The 18,719-nt window shown below is 46.0% G+C and overlaps 1 protein-coding gene across 6 annotated transcripts in view; it reads right to left on the bottom strand.

Moving 5' to 3' along the window:
- Cdk5rap2 (CDK5 regulatory subunit associated protein 2) overlaps nucleotides 1-18,719 on the bottom strand; it is a 182,551-nt gene that overhangs the window by 31,570 nt on the left and 132,262 nt on the right. For all 6 annotated transcript variants that reach the window (XM_040757326.1, XM_013117133.3, XM_021230116.2 and 3 more), the window contains 4 exons: nucleotides 15,613-15,744; nucleotides 10,603-11,176; nucleotides 8,568-8,800; nucleotides 1,185-1,233 (listed from right to left, as the gene is read on the bottom strand). In XM_040757326.1, coding sequence (XP_040613260.1) covers nucleotides 1,185-1,233; nucleotides 8,568-8,800; nucleotides 10,603-11,176; nucleotides 15,613-15,744 — 988 coding nt within the window. The remainder of the gene's footprint in view (nucleotides 1-1,184; nucleotides 1,234-8,567; nucleotides 8,801-10,602; nucleotides 11,177-15,612; nucleotides 15,745-18,719) is intronic.

Raw genomic sequence — 18,719 nt, 5'->3', positions numbered from 1 at the left:
CTCCATCCTCGTCTCCTTGACATCGGCCATGGACATAGTTCAGAGAGATCCCAGCATATCACCAGACCCACTCAAAGGCCTTCCTTTCCCTCTCCACAGCTGCCAGCAAGGTGTGGAGTAAGGCAGACATGTGGGTTGAGCTAGGAGGCATCTCTGCTGATTCTGCAGAGGGCAGAATGCGTCTTTTATGACCACAGATGCCTGGATAAAAACATTCTCCAGGGAGGTAGCGCACCTCCCTGCCTCCTCTCTGTAATGATGCCCATGGCCTCTGTGATGCCAATGAAAGCTCTGCTTTTGCATCCCAGACTATCCATTTCTTCATTTCACTCCAAGCACCCCCAAAGGCCACAAACATTAAAGTGGGTGCTCCACAGCATTTGGAGCATCAAAACCTTTGGGTGTCAGTGGGCAGCCCTCAGCACAGTCAGCCGGCTGAAGAAGTAAGCAAAGACAATATATAACCCATGTTATCATCCTCATCCTCAATTGGCACTGAAGAAAATCTAAAGCACGGCTGACTTGCATGTCAGTCCTGGCTCGGTCACTCAATGAAGGTACATAGCTCTGAACCACAAGTCCTCCTGCTGAAGTGTGAATGAAAATGCTTGAACTGTGGCGTCTGAAGCAACAAGGATGAAACCCCAATGGTTTCCTCTCCTTGGAAGAGGAGCGAACCAAATGGGAATGCAGTATACACCACACGGCCAAGTGTTTCATGTGAAGTGGTAAGAGCAGATGCTGGAACAGAGAGAAATGGGTGCCGGCGAGGCCCATGGTCAGTTCTGTTCCAGCTGCCTCTCAGGAAAGGCTTTCCCATTGCTCAAGGAAAGTGCAGAGCATTCAGCTACGTACAGTCACAGTCAGGAGGGGCAAGGAAGCATGGGGCAGGAAGAGGGCGGGAGGAGGAGGAGAGGCAAGGAAACTGATCAGCTGCCATGTGCTCCAGTGCCAGGCTCAGGACTCTCAGGTCCTACAGGAGGGTCTGCTTCCCGTCACTGACAGAAACCTCAAGTCACCTGAACCCACAGTGGTGGGCTCCGGCTGCTGTGTGGCCAGTGATGGTTCTGTGGGTATCGGTGCCTTATTTACAAGAAGGCGGGGAGCCTTAAATTTAAAAAACTTGGCAGGAAAACTGAAGCTGGAAAGTCCTGGAGTCTTCTTCACAAACACGACACACTCACCTCTCAAGCAATTCACTCTCGGGACGTGGTTCCACTCCGGCTAACTCTCCTGGAAGCAGAAAGAGCATCAGAGGATGAAAACAGCTTTTAACAACTGCTCACTGATATTTGCAGAGGCAAGGATGTGCCCGCAGACCTCTGGAGGGGTCACCCAGGGCACCGTCCGTGTCCAGTTCAGGCACTGCTCCCAGACGACAGGGGTGAGTCAAGAAAGCGCCCACAGTGACAGTCTCTAAATGCAGCTTTATCCTACCTCTACAGCACAGACAGCAGCAGGGCCTGGTGGCAAAGGCCTGCCATCCCAGAGATTCAAGAGACTGAGGCAGGAGGGTCACAAATTCAAGTCAGCTAAGGCAACCTAGTGAGACACTGTTTCAAAATAAAAAGTGTAAGAAGGACTTCTGGGGGTAGGGAGACAGCTTAGTTGGTAAAGTGCTAACCAAATAACCATGATTTTTCTTTTCTTTGTTTTAAATGTGGCAGCTTAGGCCTAGAATCCCTCTGGAAAGACAGACAGAAGATGCCCAGGGCTTCCTGGCCAGGCAGGAGAGAAAAAACAATGATCCCAAGATGAATAAGAGACCCTGCCTCAAAAAATAAGGTGAAGAACAATTAAGGAAGACATGTAACATCAAACTCTGCCCCCCAGCAGCCCCCATCTTCTGTGCACGCACACAGACACACACAGACACACAGACACACACACACACTGTACAGACACACACACACACACACACACAGACACACACACAGACACACACACACGCACAGACACACACACAGACACACAGACACACACACACACACAGACACACACACAGACACACACACACACACACTGTACAGACACACACAGACACACACACACACACAGACACACACACACACACACAGACAGACACACACACACACACAGACACACACACAGACACACAGACACACACACACACACAGACACACACACAGACACACACACACACACACTGTACAGACACACACAGACACACACACACACACAGACACACACACACACAGACACACACACACACACTGTACAGACACACACACACACACAGACACACACACACAGACACACACACACACACACAGACACACACTGTACAGACACACACACACAGACACACACACACACAGACACACACACACTGTACAGACACACACACACACACAGACACACACACACACACACACACTGTACAGACACAGATACAAAATACTGGAGGGTTAGAGACACAGCTTAGTGGTACAGTAAAGTATAGGCGAAGCCCTGGTATCAAATGTAAAGTCCTGGGTTCCATCCCTAGTCCCACAGAACACAACACAAAAACCCTCTGGCACTAGCAGAGTATATGCTCACTGTGAGGCGTGGGTGACAGAATCATAAAGCCACGCTCTTCCCACCTCCCCTCTGTAGGCACGCCGCTGAACTGCCTTCTGTTCTCCCTCCCATGCACGTGGGCTGAGAGGATGCTGACTTCATTTGCTCATCACATTTTATTACAAGCACTTCTCTTACTAAGTTTGTTTCAGGACCCTCCATTGTGAAGACCGTGCTAACGTTCTATGGCAGGCACACATGGATTGAGTCTTGCAGTTTCCTACTGGGTATTTAGGTCATCTCCAAACTTTCATTTTAGTAAATATGTGAAACAAATATATCTGTGCACATGGCTTTATCTGCATTTAAATTATTTCCCCAGGAAAGACTCTCAGAACTGGGATTAGTGTGGAAGGCAGTATTCAAGTGTGGTTGAAAAGGCCACTGTCGACAGCAGGGGAAATGACTAACAGAAACGACAAAGGAAAACAAAATAAAGCGCAGGATGCTGTTGGGAAAAGATGCTGTGCTCTGTTCACGAGTGTCATCCTTTGAAAGGATGCAAGGACCCAGATTTCAAAGCAACTAACAACTTTATTTTAAAAATACTTCAAAACTCTGGAAATTGCAGACCAGGATGAGCTCTTTGAAGAAACTGATGCATGGCTAAAGAAAAAAAGAAAAAAGAAAGGCCCTTCTATCACTGCCTTGAAAAATGAGACTATAATTAGGCTGCACCTACAGCGCTCTAAACTCTCAAAAGGAAAAGTTCCCAAACATCATCGGGAAGGAAAAGGGCACAGAGCATGCATGTTTGCTTTATAGCTTCTGATTCCGCTTACAGTTCTCACAGGGAGGCCTGCATGGCAGCCAGACTCCATCTCCACCCCAGCAGGTCACCACATACTTGACTCTGTACAGTACTGTCACCCACAGGCAAAAGACAAATGGCCCCAGTGGGGAGGCACCAGGCCCTAAGTACAATTCCTTACACTCACTCAGGCCTCCTAGGACCCCAGAGCACCAGCACTCACCCCGACTTTGCAGTGGAAAGTGCAAGTCCAAGGCTCCATGCCTGGCTCTCACTTCACTGCACTTCAGTAAGGGGCAGGGTCATGGTGGATGTAGTCAAAGATCTATGCCTGAACCTTCTTGGGTCATCTCTTTCCCAAACTAGTGTGATGCTGTGACTTCCACCAGGTAAGCAGAGCCTGATAGTCCACTGGTGTGGCAGATGCTCTCAAGTCTGCGGTCCCTATTTCTGCCCTCTGCCTCAAAAAGAGAAAGTCACACCAGACTGAGTCAGATCCCAAAGACCTGAAGGACAATCCATCATGTTCAGGACACCTACCTGTCTTCTGAAAGAACAGTCTAATTGTCACTGGGGCTGCTCACCCGCCTCCAGGTGATGAAAAGTCTCTGACCTCACAGACCTCAAGATAGGCCACCATTTAGCCCAGCTTTGCCAACAGCTAGAAGCTGTGTGAGTCCTACCAGGCAAACAGAAAGTGGTGGCCTATGGTATGGGCATCGCTGTGCAGTGAGTCAACTCGTTCATGCGCAGGATCGGTACCTTTGGCCTGGGATAACGTCAAGCATCCTCAGCCTCCTGACCATGAGCCCATGTTCAAACCACAGATCTGGCCTCCATAGCCACAGAAGGAAGTGCTCCAATGCCACCAACAGAGTGAGTCTGCTCACTGTTAAAGATCTTTTGGGGAGCTTACACCTCTTCGCCCATCACAATAGGGTCCTTTTAAAGCAAAGTGACAAATGGCCACCGTTTTAGAATTCATGAGGGTATCGTAATAACTGATAAACTGAGTTTCTTGGTGGAAACTGCCTCCACACAGGGGACCATCTGTCAGATACTGCAGTAGCTTGGGATGCATGTCATGGAAACACTGCTTCCATTTCTCTGGCAAACCTAAGAACTGTCTGTGAGCTCCTGCAGTAAGGGAGTGTCACCTTTTTAAAACAGAAATTAAGAAAAAACAAACACAAAAACCCAAAAGCTAGCTTTCCCTTCCTTGTGTGACAAGCAAGAGGACCACAGTGCAGGAGTGACTTGTGAATGGCTGACCCAACTCGTCCCCTGCTGCTGCTCACAAGCCTTTCTGAGCACAGAACTTCTCACTCCACCTGCCCCACACCCTTAAACCCCCAAGGCCTGGCATCTCAAATTCAACCCCATGCTTCTTCCTTCCTGTCTGACATGCCTCCTCCCAGAAAGCCTGGCACACACTGGGGATACAAGGATGGACACAACATTGTCCTGTCTGCGCTTGGTGAGCTCACCTCCAAGGGGACAATTACAGAGGACGGTGGCGAGGGGCAGCACGGTGGTGGTGGGAGGACTCCAGACAAGGTAAACATAGTCCAGTCTCAGCAGAGGGGAAATTAGAGGAGGAGGGATGCAGGCAGCGTTGCCTCTCCTTTTCTTCCTGTTTTCCTTTGTTGTTGCTGCTCTTGTTCATGTTTAAGGCAGGATATTCTATGTATCCCAGGCTGACCACAAACCTACCAGACTCTTGCCGCAACACTGCTTGGAAGACAAGTCTGTACCACCATGACAGGCTTCTAGGCTATATCTGTGGAGCAAGAACCAATTGAAATGGAGGAAGTGATTCCATGGTGACAGTAATCAGAATCTTTTGTTTGACAGCCTGGGCCACTACTGCAACCAAAACTTTTCTTGTAATTATTACTGTCATCTCCCAAACTCAAAACTGTTTCCAAGGGCAACACAAGACACTTTAAATAATCACACTTAATCTTTGCAAACAACTCTGTTAAGGTGCGTGTTACTACCTCCACAGAGGATACCTGACCCTTAAAGATGAAAGACCCATAAACCAGGGCACTGACTCCAATCTTTGATCCCTGTGATATTCTTGCGATAGCCTCCATCACAAAGTCAGACTATTGTGTATGTTTTACAGATAACCCGCAGTGAAAAACAGGGATCAGCTCCCTCTTCTACTTGCGGTGAGCAAAGAGAAAGCTTTCAGAAGGTCAGCCCAATTTCCAAAGAGTGAGTGCAGCCTGTGGAGAAAGGCACAGAAGGAGAAAGGCAATGCCCAGGCAACGGGAATATTTGGTCAGTGCACCTAGCCTAACAGGAATATGAGTGGGACACATATAGGCCAGCGGTTACAACAGGCTGTGAAATCAACCTTCAATTCACACTCTACCATCTCCTCTGTGATCTCAAACAAGTGAGCTAATCTCTATGCTCCTCATAGGAAATGAGGATAATGCAATGAAAGCCAGTGTCTGCATTTCCTCCCTGTTTTCTCCATCAGATCGACTATGGGAAGTCTTGAGAAGAAATGAGGAAGGGTGCTAAGGCAGATGAGCTCCAGTGACCACCTTCTATTCAAGTGATGCCCATTCTGAGTTCACTGAAAGACCGTTTACCAATCATCTTTGCACCCAATCCAGTACTCTGCTCAATTGTAACTGAACAGAGTATACTGCCTTCCTCATCTGTGCAATCTGTCTTTGGAGACACTGTGATGAGGTTACTCTAGGAAACCTGACTGCAACTCCAGCTCCTGATCTACTCTGGGTTCTGGCCCTGTTGAGAATCTCAAAGCTACAGACCCTCACCCCAGAAAAATGCATGCTTCATAGCATCTTGTTAAGTTCAAGACCCCTCATGGGATCCTCAGTTCTCAGCTCTGCCCGTAGCAAGCTTCAAGAAAGCACACTAGTAGCCACCCTGCTTCGCAGACTCTGCCAACCAAATGTTTTGACAGAAAGAGCAAGAATACACTGAGATTCCAACCTAAGGGGTCCATCCCCTGGGAATCATCAAATACAGCAAGGGACATTTATACAGAAGGATGTTCTGTAGCCACTAAAGCTTACTGTGTGTTATCTGTCACTGAGCAAAGGGAGATTTTGCCGAGAGTCCTGTTGCCATAAGGAATACTCATGTTCTAGAAGGGTCCAGGCACAGAGACTCAAGGCTGCCCATTTATGGCCATGAAAATGATACAATCAGAAGTGTCTGCCTATCCATCATTCCACATTAAACATGATTGGTATTGATTTTTTAAAGTCTATATTTAAATATTTAAGAACTTGTGCCATAAACTGCTGTAGATACAAATTATTTCATTATAAACCTGGTTCATAATTCAAGAACAGGACCCCTTACTTGGCATCTGAGAAAGATCTGTCTCTATGTCTCTTTTTATTCCTTATAAAGGGAACTGCAGTGAGGGTCCTGTGGCCTTTGCACTTTGAAGAAGAAAACAAGGTTCTGCCTCCAGAACCGACAAGAAACAACAAGTGTTTCCGGTGTTTGTCAAACCCTGGCTGAGAGAGAAGTCCTTGGACAGCTAGCTGAAGAGGAAGCGGAAATGGTGTCAGACACTCTCCCCTTATGTCCCTGGGCCAGGACCAGTGCCAGGACTATCAGAAGAAAAGACAAGAACATTGAGGGAGTGGACAATCTAGCTTTATCTGCCAGGCACCCAGTTACTTCTGCAGACTTTATAAAACTGCAAACAGCCCAGTATTCCTAGACCCTGATCTTCAGAGTTCTCAGGAAACCAATACTAGAAAGTTAGTTGACGCAGGTCTTTAGGAAAAACACTAATGGGTACGAGATGAGGGAACTACCCTGTGCTCATCCTGGAATTAATGTGCACACACAGGGACCACAGTAAACCATCTGTTCTATGTGAAAGGATGCAGAAAAGCAGTCGATCCTGACTTCACCAAAGTCAGGGAACTTCCACTGGGTCTCTGGGCAACTCACTTCGCTCAGTTAAGGCCTGCTTCCTCCCACGTAAAGCAAGTAGCTCTGAGGGGTAAGTCCTAACTCACCATAAACGCACACTGTAGGAAGTGCTTCTTCATGAGAGTCACGTGTTACAGATATAAGGCCTCATAACCACCATTTAACCCTGAGAGCAACTTTGTCAAGCAGGTATTGGAGTGCTCAGGTTATAGGCAGGGAAAGTCAGAAGATCCACAAAGTTCCAGCCTCAACAGCTTGACTCAATGATTACATTTAGCATCAGACCCTCAAACTTGGATATGAAAGTAGTATTCCTAACCCCCAGGCTTCTGATCAACAAAATTGAGTGTGGTGGTTTGGATGTGAGTGCTTAATCATAGGAAGTGATGCTATTGGGAAGGAAAGGATTAGGAGGTGTGGACTTGCTGCGGGAAGTGTGTCACTGGGGGTGGGCTTTGAGGCTTCTTATAAGCCCACGTGAGGCCAGTCTCTCTGCCTATGGATCATGGTGCAACTGCTGGCTACTGTTCCAGTGTCTGTCTGCATGCCACCAAGCTCTCCATCATGATGAGATTGGACTAAACCTCTAAAATTGTAATCACACTCCAAATAAATGTTTCCTTTTGTAAGAGCTGCCTTGGTCATGGTGCTTCTTCCCAGCAATAGAACAGTGACTAGGAGACATTGAATTATCACTGCCCACTTTCAAGTCACTATGACGATTCAATCGAATACCAACTAAGATACCAAGAAGGATAGAAATAGATTTAGTGGGAACAGATTTATGCTAAGAGATAAGATGTAAAACCCAAGCTCAGTTATTCATTCCTGCCATGATCACAAATGAGGTACTTCCTGTCCTAGGCCACAGTCTCCACATCATAAAACTGGACTCACTCACTCACTCACTCACTCACTCACTCACTCACTCACTCTGTCTGTCTGTCTCTCCCTTCTCCCCTCCCTTTCTTCCTCCCTCCCCTCCCTCCCTCCTCGACTGTGAAGACCAAGAAAAATGGATCAGGACAAGGGGACAGGGGATGTTGGTGTGTGACAGTAGTCCTGTCTTATAGAGACTGTCAAGGAGGGCTTACCCAATAGGATGGCTGAGAAAGGGAGGAAGGAAGGAGAGAAGCAATGTGAAAAGACCATGAAGAGGAAGGCTGTTTGGGCCTAAGGGCAGAACAGGTCAGTATGTTAGCTGGCAAGGAGACGAGCAAGGCCAAGGAGTGAATTCTGCCAGTGTCCATGCAAGAAGTCAGACTCTAGGCCAGGGCCACTACCCACTTACCATGGAGAAACAGCTTTTCCAGCTGCTCAAGCAGTTCAGCACACTGTGTTAGCTGCTCCCTGAAGCCCTCGGCCACACAACTGTCCACATCACTGGCCTGCAGAAGCTCCTCAAATGCCTTGATCATGGTGCTCATGTGTTGACGGTAAATGACACAGATGTCATGGCTATCCTTAATCTGCTGCCGCTGAAGGGAGAGCTCCCTGGCTTGGGACTGAACCAATGAATCGTATCTGATAAAAGAGGGAAGGAAAATGTGTGTGTCATTTTAGAATTGAATTTTTGTGACCTTAACACTAATTGGAAAAATGACAGAGCATAATTTCTGAAAGCCTGCAGCTGTACAAGCATATATACTTTAGAAAAAGTGAAACTGTACAAGGTCACTCCTTCTTTGAGTTCAAACAGCCAACAAATGCTTCAACGGAGATTCTTCTGCAAAATTTTTAACCTTAGAAAGCCCCCAATTAAAGCATAGATTGGTAAGGACTCAGGAGAACAATTAGTTTCCATACACTCTTCAAAGACACCATTCTGAAATGTAGAAACAAGTGCCCCAAGGGGGACCCACCAAAAATTCTCACCAAGTACAGATGTATACATGGCAAGGGTAAAAAGATAGGACTGCCTGCTTCCAACTGAAAGAGCTGGACTCCTAACTACCACTGAGTAACAGGGGCCCATCTGTCACCGAAACAAGTTACCTTGTGGCAGCCAGTTCTCTCAGTCTCCCAACAAACAGATTCATGCAGAAAAGGAAAACTATCTCAAAGGTACTTAGGTGGTAAAGCTTCACTTTTTAACACACAGATTGCAAACTTTTACCATTCAATACCACCTCCTTACCATCAGGCACCACCCTTCTCTATGCAGGTCTAGGAGTGTTAGAGCAAGCACAGAGGAAAACTCCGAGAGGAAAAGGAGTTACAGCAAGCTGGATCTAGAGAGTGGTCTGAGAGGCACTTCGGTTCACCACGACCACTGTTAATAGCAATAACTTACAAGCAAATCATGTGACACCCATCTTAAAGGTGGGGGCCAATTCTGTGGAGGAGGAAGAGTGGGATAGTATGGACTTGAACCCTAGCCAGTGGCTCTGACTAAAATACCCATAGGCAACTCACAGCAGTCTCTTTGAGTCTCAGTTTCTCTATCTACAAAAACAAGTTGAAAGGGCCTCCTGCTTAGAATGTCTGGGTTTAAATAATTGAGTTCCTCACCTACTGGGGTGATACACGCCTGCAATTCCAGCATGAAAGAAGCTGAGTCAGGATGACTGAAAGTTTGAGACCCCCTCCCCGAATTATAGAGTGAAACTATTTCAAATCAAAAAACAAACAAACTAACAAAATCCAAATACTTCCTGCCTGGGATCTGAAACAACAGCCCATCAATAAATATGCTTCCCTCAGTCTTGCTGCTTGTGAAGTCTTGAAAAGAAAAAAAAAATTACTGACTCTTTGAGAATTCAGAACAGTGTTTGTCTCAAATTAGTAACGAATGAAGGTCAACTTTACGGATGATCCCATTTTGCCATATCTCATGAAGCAAATGTGTATATTTATAACCATAGAGCATTATCTTCATGACCTAAGAATTTCTCGCTTTCAACACAGGCTTATTTCTCTAAGATGACCTTAAAGGGTAAAGATATGGAAAACATTTATATTCTTCCCAACCTGCCTAGGACATCCGTTTTACTTCTACAACATGGCAAAAGCCAATAACAGAGTTCAAAAATAAACACCGCAGTTCAGCAAACACTGCAATCCACAGAGTGATTGCAGTGGAGCTTTTACCAAGTCCTCAGCCCGAGGAGGGCAATACCTGCCTTCCAATCTCAGAAGCTGCACACCTCTTAACTAACCCGCACTGCGTGATGGCTGCTATGTGGTCTAGCTTTTCACTCCCATCCTGGCTGCCCGAACCCCAGGTAGAGCTTTCCCTCTCAGCTCCTGGGCTCCTGCCTAGCAACAACCTGGAGAACTTCAGGCTTAATAGGAAGGAGGCTGCAGCAGCAGGAAATAGGATGTACCTTGAAGGGGAGAGATCTCGGAACTTGTTCTGTAGGTTATGGATTTCGCTGAAAAGTTTCAAGTTCAAATCCTGCTCCTTCTGTAGCTCCTGTTCCTGTTCCACCAGCTGCCGTTTGAGGTTCTCTAGCACCCCACTGTCAATCATCTGTGGGGTTAGTGGACGGAGGATTTTCAGGTGCTTCACATAGCGTACTTGGTGCAACCTTGAAAATGCCCTCTCTTCCTCATCAATATGGCGTTTAGGCTTGTCCAAGGCATTGTGAGCCCCCTCTGTCCCACACAAAACGGTGATGATGGCTTCACTGCACTGAGAGTGCTTCTGTAACTGGACGATGAAGTTCCGGTAGCCATCCAGTTCAGTTTGCAAGTCGTGGATTTTCCGTTTTAAGTCTTCGCTGTCACTGGAGATATTGATGTTGTCAGACTGGTCAGTCCCAATCACACTGACCTTAACGGAGAGCTGACTCTTGGAATTCAAATAAGTGGCTACAGAGGTTGGACCTAGGAAGTCTTCAGGGCTCTCTTTGCATGCCGGTAATAAGGCAAGGTCATCAGGCGGACAAATTTCAGAATCTGCAAATCAAATACAAATTTTTGTCAGTATTTCCTCTGCTGCAATCAACCCCTTATGTTGCCAGAGCCCTGGCTGAGTTAACACTAACACAATAGCCACCTGCCTCTAGTCTTTCCCACAGCTGAATTCTGGATCTCAAATGTTCAAAAACCTATTCATTAAAAGCTTGGTTTTTCTGGCACTGTTGGAAGGCTGTGCTGCATTTAGGAGATAGGGCCAGTAGAAGAAAATCATCACTGAAGAGGATGAAGACCCTACCCATGAGCCAAAAGACTTTCTATCTATTCAAGCTGATGGTCTTACGAATGTTGTCATGCTCTAGGAAGCTGACTGGCACACCATGCAAGCCACCCTCTTTCTCAGATAAACGTTCTAAATTAACCATGAGAAACCAGCAACACACCTAAAAACAATCAGCACTTCTACTCTGACTTAGATTCCCATGATCTGGTTAGAGGCATCCCAGGCCCACACTCCGCCCACAGAGAGTTCTCACAACATCATCAGAACCTTCTGCACACAACGAGCTGTTTCACGATTCCATGCTTTTGCATGTACCGTGTCTTGAATGTCCATTTATCCTTCCCCAGCCAGGTCTAATTTTTCTTTTTCTGCGAACTCACCTTTGGACTGTGCACGCCCCCATGTGCATTTATGTGCTGTCTGTCTACACGCCACATACATACAGGGTCAGGAGGCGGTGTGAGAACTGGTGTTAGATGCAGTTGTGAGCTGCCTGGACACAGGTGCTGAGACAGGTCTTTTGCAAGAGCAGTAAGTGCTCTAAACTACTGAGACATCTTTCCAGGCCTGAAAGATATCTTTTTTGTTTGTGTGTTTGTTTTTTGAGACAGGGTTTCTCCGTATGGTTTTACAGTCTGTCCTGGAATTTGCTTTGTAGACCAGGTTGACCTCGAACTCTCAGTGATCTGCTTGCCTCTGCTTCCCGAGTGCTTCAATTAAAGGTGTATGCCACCATCACCCGGCTGAAAATTATCATTTTTTAAAAAATCAACAGACCTGCCTTACAAAACTGTCTCTGCCACTTCATTTTAAATAAACTTACTTGAGCAAATTAATGAATTGCTCTGGTCCTCCAGAATTTCACTTCATTTTAAATAAACTTATTTGAGTAAATTAATGAACTGCTCTGATCCTCCAGAATTTCACTTGTAAAGTAGAAAGAATACTACTCAGAAAAGGGAGCTGGGCTTATTTGTTGGGATTATATTAACAATATCAGGAAAAGGCTAGTAGAGTTTTTTGAACACAGCAGTAAAGGAACCAGCTAACAGGAATGCCCCTTGCTTTCCTAGAACCAATCCATCAAAGACGGAAGATGTCATCATGGGAGGCATCCAAGCAAAAGATGGCTTGAGAAAAGGCTTTAAGGGGAACAATGTGAGCTGGACCAGATGACCTAGGATGGTTCTTTGACAGAAAACCATGTCGACATTCTGTGGAACCACAGGTGCTACAATTTGGTCCTCGTAATTTCAAGTCCACTCTTGCCTCTGATCAAAATGCCAACATCATCAGTTGGTTTATAGACAACAGTGGGTATATGTGTAGAGAATATCTACAGTGCATGGGTAGGAACCATGCCACTCATTTGTTTCTCTGTGTCTGGAATGAGCTGAGTGATGGAAAGGGTATGTGCTAAGTTTATGTAGCTCAGAGTGTAAGAAACAGAAAGAACAAGTAAGAGATCACTCAGCAAAAATGTTGTTGCAGGGTCATCCTCCGAGATGAGGAAATATGTAAATATATCGACACTTAGCTCCTTAAGTTACATGTGTCCCAGGAAGCCATGAATGCAGCCCAACACATCTGTAGACCACAATGTCATGCTTCAATGACAAAAGGGTAGACACCCTTCTAAACTATGCCCTGCATCAGAAAACAAGAAGAAATGTTCCCTTAAAGAACTAAAGATTAGTCACATTGTTTTTTGTTAAGGAATCATGATGCAAAGACAAATGCAACTCCTTTCACAGTCACTTTGAGACAGACTGCGATCCGCACTGATACTTGGGTACACAGAGTGTACATGGGAGTGTGTGCACACTCACATTCACACTTAGACCTCCACTTTCAACACTGCTCCTAATGATGAAATAAGAATAACACTGCTAAACCTCCAAGGTAGTATAGAAACCTAATACATACATGAATGTGATCTAAATGAAATCCCCAAATAATGGGGGAGACAGAATCCCAATTGTCCACCTCTCATCACCAAATGAAGCTTTCAGTACTGGGATTGGGTTACATCTAATTGAGTTGTTGGTCAAAGGGGCCCCATAAGAATCTCCAAACAAGCCAAGCTGTCGCCAAGACTATTTTATTCCTATCCCTTAGAAGCCTGCTTGTTTTCAAATCCGAGACAGAAAGGAGTAGAGGTGGCAAGGACTGAGAGGAGGAGAGAGGGGAAACCAATATCAGCGCACATTATGTGAGACAAAAATCTGTTTCCAACAAAAGGGGGGAAAGGATAAACAACACCCTGCCCCCAAAGTACTCTCTAAAGTTCACAATCTATGACAATTTGTGATTTAGGGAAGGCAGGATTTGACTTCCTAGCTCCAAGGTTAATATACAGCAGGTCTCACAGTCAGCACCAGTGAAACAATGTAACTTTGTTATTCTGAGCTCAGCAGCCCTTGATGAAAGAAGGCCTGAGCAAACTCCTTCCACTGTTTGGTTAGAACTGTATGAACGTTATAAGGAAGGAATATATATGTATAAATGTGTGTGTATGTGTGTATGTATGTATGTGTGTGTATGTATGTATGTATGTATGTATGTATGTATGTATGTATGTATGTATGTTATGTATAAACATGCCTGAACTTGCAAGCTGGCAGGCCTTGGGACTTAGACCACGTATGTGTCAAGACCTGCCGATGGACCTAGCACCTCACCTGAATTATCTGTTACTGAAGTGGAGGGCAAGGCTTTAAGAGCTGGAGCTGCCCAAATTAAAAAGTAGAAACACTGCAAATGTTGCCGCCTTCTGCCACACCACTCCCCTGCCTGGGGTTTCCCGTGTCAGTCACATGAGTAGAGATAATTCTGACCACTCAAGAGTAAGACCAATAGCAGCTGTGCAACTGATGCCCTCCATTCCTTCCCCAAGCACCTACCAAGATGTTCTTGACAAAGGAGCCAAACCTAAAGTGTCATCCATGACATGCAGGCCCAAGCCAGGCAAACCCTGAATAAATCAACTCAACACCAGTGCTCAAGTGCTAGGCTATTCAAAAATTACGTCCACAAAACCACAAGAGGTACACCTTGGGTGAGGACCTCAGAATGAAGCTTCAGCAAGGCAAGAAGAGAAGGGCGAGTTCCAGCAGAGGCAGCCACATGTGCACAGCTTAGGAGGCGACAAATCAGCTCAGTGACAAATGAGTCCTGAGAGGAGAAAGAATCATCCAGAAACCTTGACTAATCCCTAGCCATGAACAAGAAGCATATTCCACAGCCTCTAAAAACAGCACCACCAACTAAGGCCCAAGTGTTCAAACACATGAGTCTGTGAGCAACATTCTACTTTCAAATCAACCCTCAGTTGAGCTAACCAGCACTTTGCTGCCTGGCATAGCAGCTTTTTCTTGAAAGCCCAAAGAACCATCCCAAAGAACAAGACCATGCAATCAGCACAGCAACCTCCAGCCTGGAAGAATGCACAGCAGAGGGCCCAGGGGCCACAGCTCTGTCTTTTTTGAGAAGCTGCCTATTCCCTGCCATCTTGTCACAGATTTAGAATTCACTTCTTGCAAAGTGAATTCAATCCAGATCAAGAGTGATTTCGTTTTTTAATGAAAGATAAAAGATCTAAGGTAAAAAGAAGAAGCATAAGAATTAGCTCATCCTGACTGGACAGGAATGTGAGTCACTGTGGTACTGTCCTTTGTGTATGTTTGTGTGATTACAATACTTCATGATAAAGGGAGGAGTCCTCACTCATCTCTGCATCATCCCCACTGACCTACTGGGAAAGCTCACAATCTGGGTCTCAGTAGCAGGCTCTTCTTGGACCTACTCTTCCTGGATGGACAGAAAGCAACTCTACAACAGCCAAAACTAAGCTGGAAGCTAATGGCCTACTACAATCCCATGTCCCTGAGGTCTCTTGGGAGATGACACTGTGTCTTCCCATGGTCAACAACCTTCTGCCTTGCAGAAGAGTCTGATAATAGACCAGTAAGTCCCACTGACATTATGCTATGCCCTGCCTCTCCTGCCTCCTTACCAGCTGTGTGACCCTAAGTCACTCATTTTCATATAACTTCCTCAGTCCTTTGTGTTATATGGGAACAATACTGAATCACAGAAGGGAAATCTTTAGGGCCTAGTAAGGACTTTGATGTAAATGGTCCTGAACAGTGCCTAGTACTCAGTAGCTTATGCATGGTGGTTGAATTCTAACCAATCTCAAAGCCTGTGTATTGGTCACTGTCCACTTCCTTGTCTCTCCAAGCAGAATGTGTAGTTTCTGGTCCTTCTTGCTCGCCTGTGTTGTCCTGGTCGGCTGCTCTTACAAGAGGCTGAGCTGCAGGCCCTGGCAATGAGAAAGAAAAATAAAACAGTAGACTTGAAACTTAGCCAAGCAACTGAGAAGAACACAAATATACAACCGGGAGAATAAAAACACTGGGGAGGCAAAATGCAATTTATAAGATAAAATTAATCTATCGAGCTGCCATAACAGGACATAAAAGTATAAATATAGTACAGCTTGTCTGAAATGGTTTAAGTCCAAGTTCTCAAAAAACTATGAGTGAGAAAATGAATTCCATCAACCGATGCCCACTTTCCAACGTGAGAAAAGCCCCAGAGGCTTCTGGGTGATAGCTAGAGCAGCACCTGGGTAATACACGCTAGTGTTTCAGCAAGTGTGGACAGCAGATGGCGAGTCCTAGATAAATGCCAGTCCCTCTGCTGGCTGGGTCACCTCTGTCAGAGCACTTACCTCTAAAGCCCCGCCCCACACCCAACACTGTATAATTACAACAGGGAACTCTCAAAAGGAAGAGAACTATATATGGCCTGTCCTTCTCCTGTTTCCCAAGCTGCCTGGAGACACAGCAGGCAGTCAGAAAATGTGCACCAACAGGGTGACTGGATGGAAGGAGGGAAGGATTAATGGGAAAGGAGGGAGGAAGTCTGATGCTGCAGAACGTGACTGACCCTGAACCTCAAGTTAAGTGAATCTGAGAGACAACTAAAACAAAGGAAAGCTGCTCTGGCTGTGAGAGAGTGTCACGCAGTAAGCCCAGGGGAAGAAGAAAGACTGCAGGCCTTGGAATCAGACAGGCTACCTCATATGGAGCCCTGGCGATGAGGACCAGAGTAACTGGTCCAAGTCACTTCCTCTCTTCAACTGGTGCCTGGGCTTAAGATGGAGACAATAATTACTGGAACTGCCTCCAAGATTCAATTAGGTCATGTATTTATTGTGTGCGATGGGTTCAACAATTAACAGGGACTCATTTTATTAGTGCCACAGAAAACCCAGGGCTCTGAGAATCACCTCCAACCCCTGAACCACTTCTAGAAATGCCCAGATCTTACACAACTTCCTGTCTAAGACTTGAATCTTTCATTGGCAAGCTAGAAACAACCAATCTTGCTGTGGTAGTTCGACACAACTGACCCCCATAATCTCACAGAGAGGGGCACTATTGGGAGGTGTGGCTTTGTTGGAGGAAGTGTGTCACTGTGGTGGCAGGCTTTGAGGTCTCCTATGCTTACGATACCGCTCAGTGTCTCAGACCATTTCCAGTTGCCTCCGAGATACAGGACTTTCAGCTACTTCACCAGCACTGTGTCTGTTTGCATACTGCCATACTCCCTGCCATGACGATAATGCCACTGAGCTTCTGGAACTGCAAGTAAGCCACCCCAATTAAATGTTTTCTTTATAAGAGTTGCTATAGACACGATGTCTTTTCACAGCAATAGAAACACTAACTACGACACTTTCTGAACATTTGTCTCAGTCCTTGCTCTAAGAAAACTTGGGTTGTCCCGAGGAAACTGCTTCTCCTGCAGCCTTTGCAGTAGAGGTTGCTATTCTCACATCCCTGTATCGTAAGTTTGGAGGCGCAGAAGAGCCTATGCTCCTTGCTGCCATATCACAGCACTCATTCCTCCAGAAATCCCAACTGTGCAGCCCCTGCAGCAGACTGCCTGCTGATTACCCCTTTCCTCAGTCATCTCAGTCCCTAGTTCACTGGCTCTCTAGAGATTCTACTGCAACTTGAAACCTAGTGGCCCTACCCACTCCATACCTCCCAACAGTGCAATTCCATAGAGGTCTCTATCCTTTGTGTCTCCAGCTTCTGGTCTCCATATCCTCCTTCTGGAACCCATGTCCATTAGGCTCCTCCCAAGAAGCTTTCTTTTTAAAGGCCTCATCAAACATCACGGCAGATCCCCAAAGCCTCATCTTACCATCAATATCTGACCACCACTCTAACTCAGCTTCTGAGATGCTGAGATGTCACCCTTACTTGGTGTCCCACCTCACCTGCTACCCCTCCTCAGTCCAACCTCTAACCTCTAGAACTCCTCAGTCTCATTTCAATGGATATGGCCTATGTAATATCAAATATCAGTGTATGTGGCTGGTTTCTTTTCAAGCTTATCCCCCTCTCCTAGACACCAAACTCACCTGCCTCCAGCTGCCTACCTGAAGTCTCTACTGGGATGTTCAAGAAACCCTTAGCCAGAAATCTAACATTCCCCCAAGCCGGTCTCTATTGTGGTCTTTCCCATCCTATCGCAAGGCAACTCCATCCTTCCCATAGCATGCAAAGGAAGTTATTCCTTTAAAACACAAGTTGGCCTGAAGCCATCAAAAAGAGAAATGGTACATTTTTAGACTTCAGGGTCTCCAACATACCTTTAACTCCACTTCATAATAAAAGTTACAGATGATATGTGAATGAATGGGGCTGGGTATCAATAAGCTTAAATCACAAAAGCAAGCAGCAAGCTTGATTTGGCCACAGACAGCACTTTGTTAACTCCTGTTCTAAAGCTTAAGTCAGATAGATCATGTCACTGTGTGCTCAAAAGCCTCCAACAGTTTCCATTCTTGTGAAGATGAAGGCCTAGAACGCTCTCTGATAGCACACCTGGTGTGCTGCCCGCTGACCTCATCTTCCTCATCTCTACCTCTCTCCCATGCCATGCACACCAGCCATGTAACTGGTCTCCCTACTCCATACCCAAGTTCTAAACTGTAGAACACCAGGGTCTTTGCCCTTGTTCCTTCTCCCAGGATGACGAGCATGCTAACTGCTCTCAGTTTCCAACCAAATTCCACCTTGTCCTAGAGCACTCTAATATTCATGAGTATTAGTGAACTCTACTCACTCTTCATTCCCCAATCCCTCATCCCTCTGTCCTTTTTCCACCACACTTCCCATGGGCATTGTATTATACACTTAGCAGCTTGCTTCCACACACACTCAAGAACATAAGCTGGAAACAGATCTCATCTGCTTTGTGCTCCTCTCTTCACAGGCG

The sequence above is a fragment of the Mesocricetus auratus genome, unplaced genomic scaffold (assembly GCF_017639785.1).
Source record: "Mesocricetus auratus isolate SY011 unplaced genomic scaffold, BCM_Maur_2.0 Super-Scaffold_100014, whole genome shotgun sequence".
Taxonomy (NCBI): domain Eukaryota; kingdom Metazoa; phylum Chordata; class Mammalia; order Rodentia; family Cricetidae; genus Mesocricetus; species Mesocricetus auratus.
The sequence above is the reverse complement of the archived record's forward strand: the minus strand, read 5'-3'. Positions and strand labels throughout refer to the sequence as shown.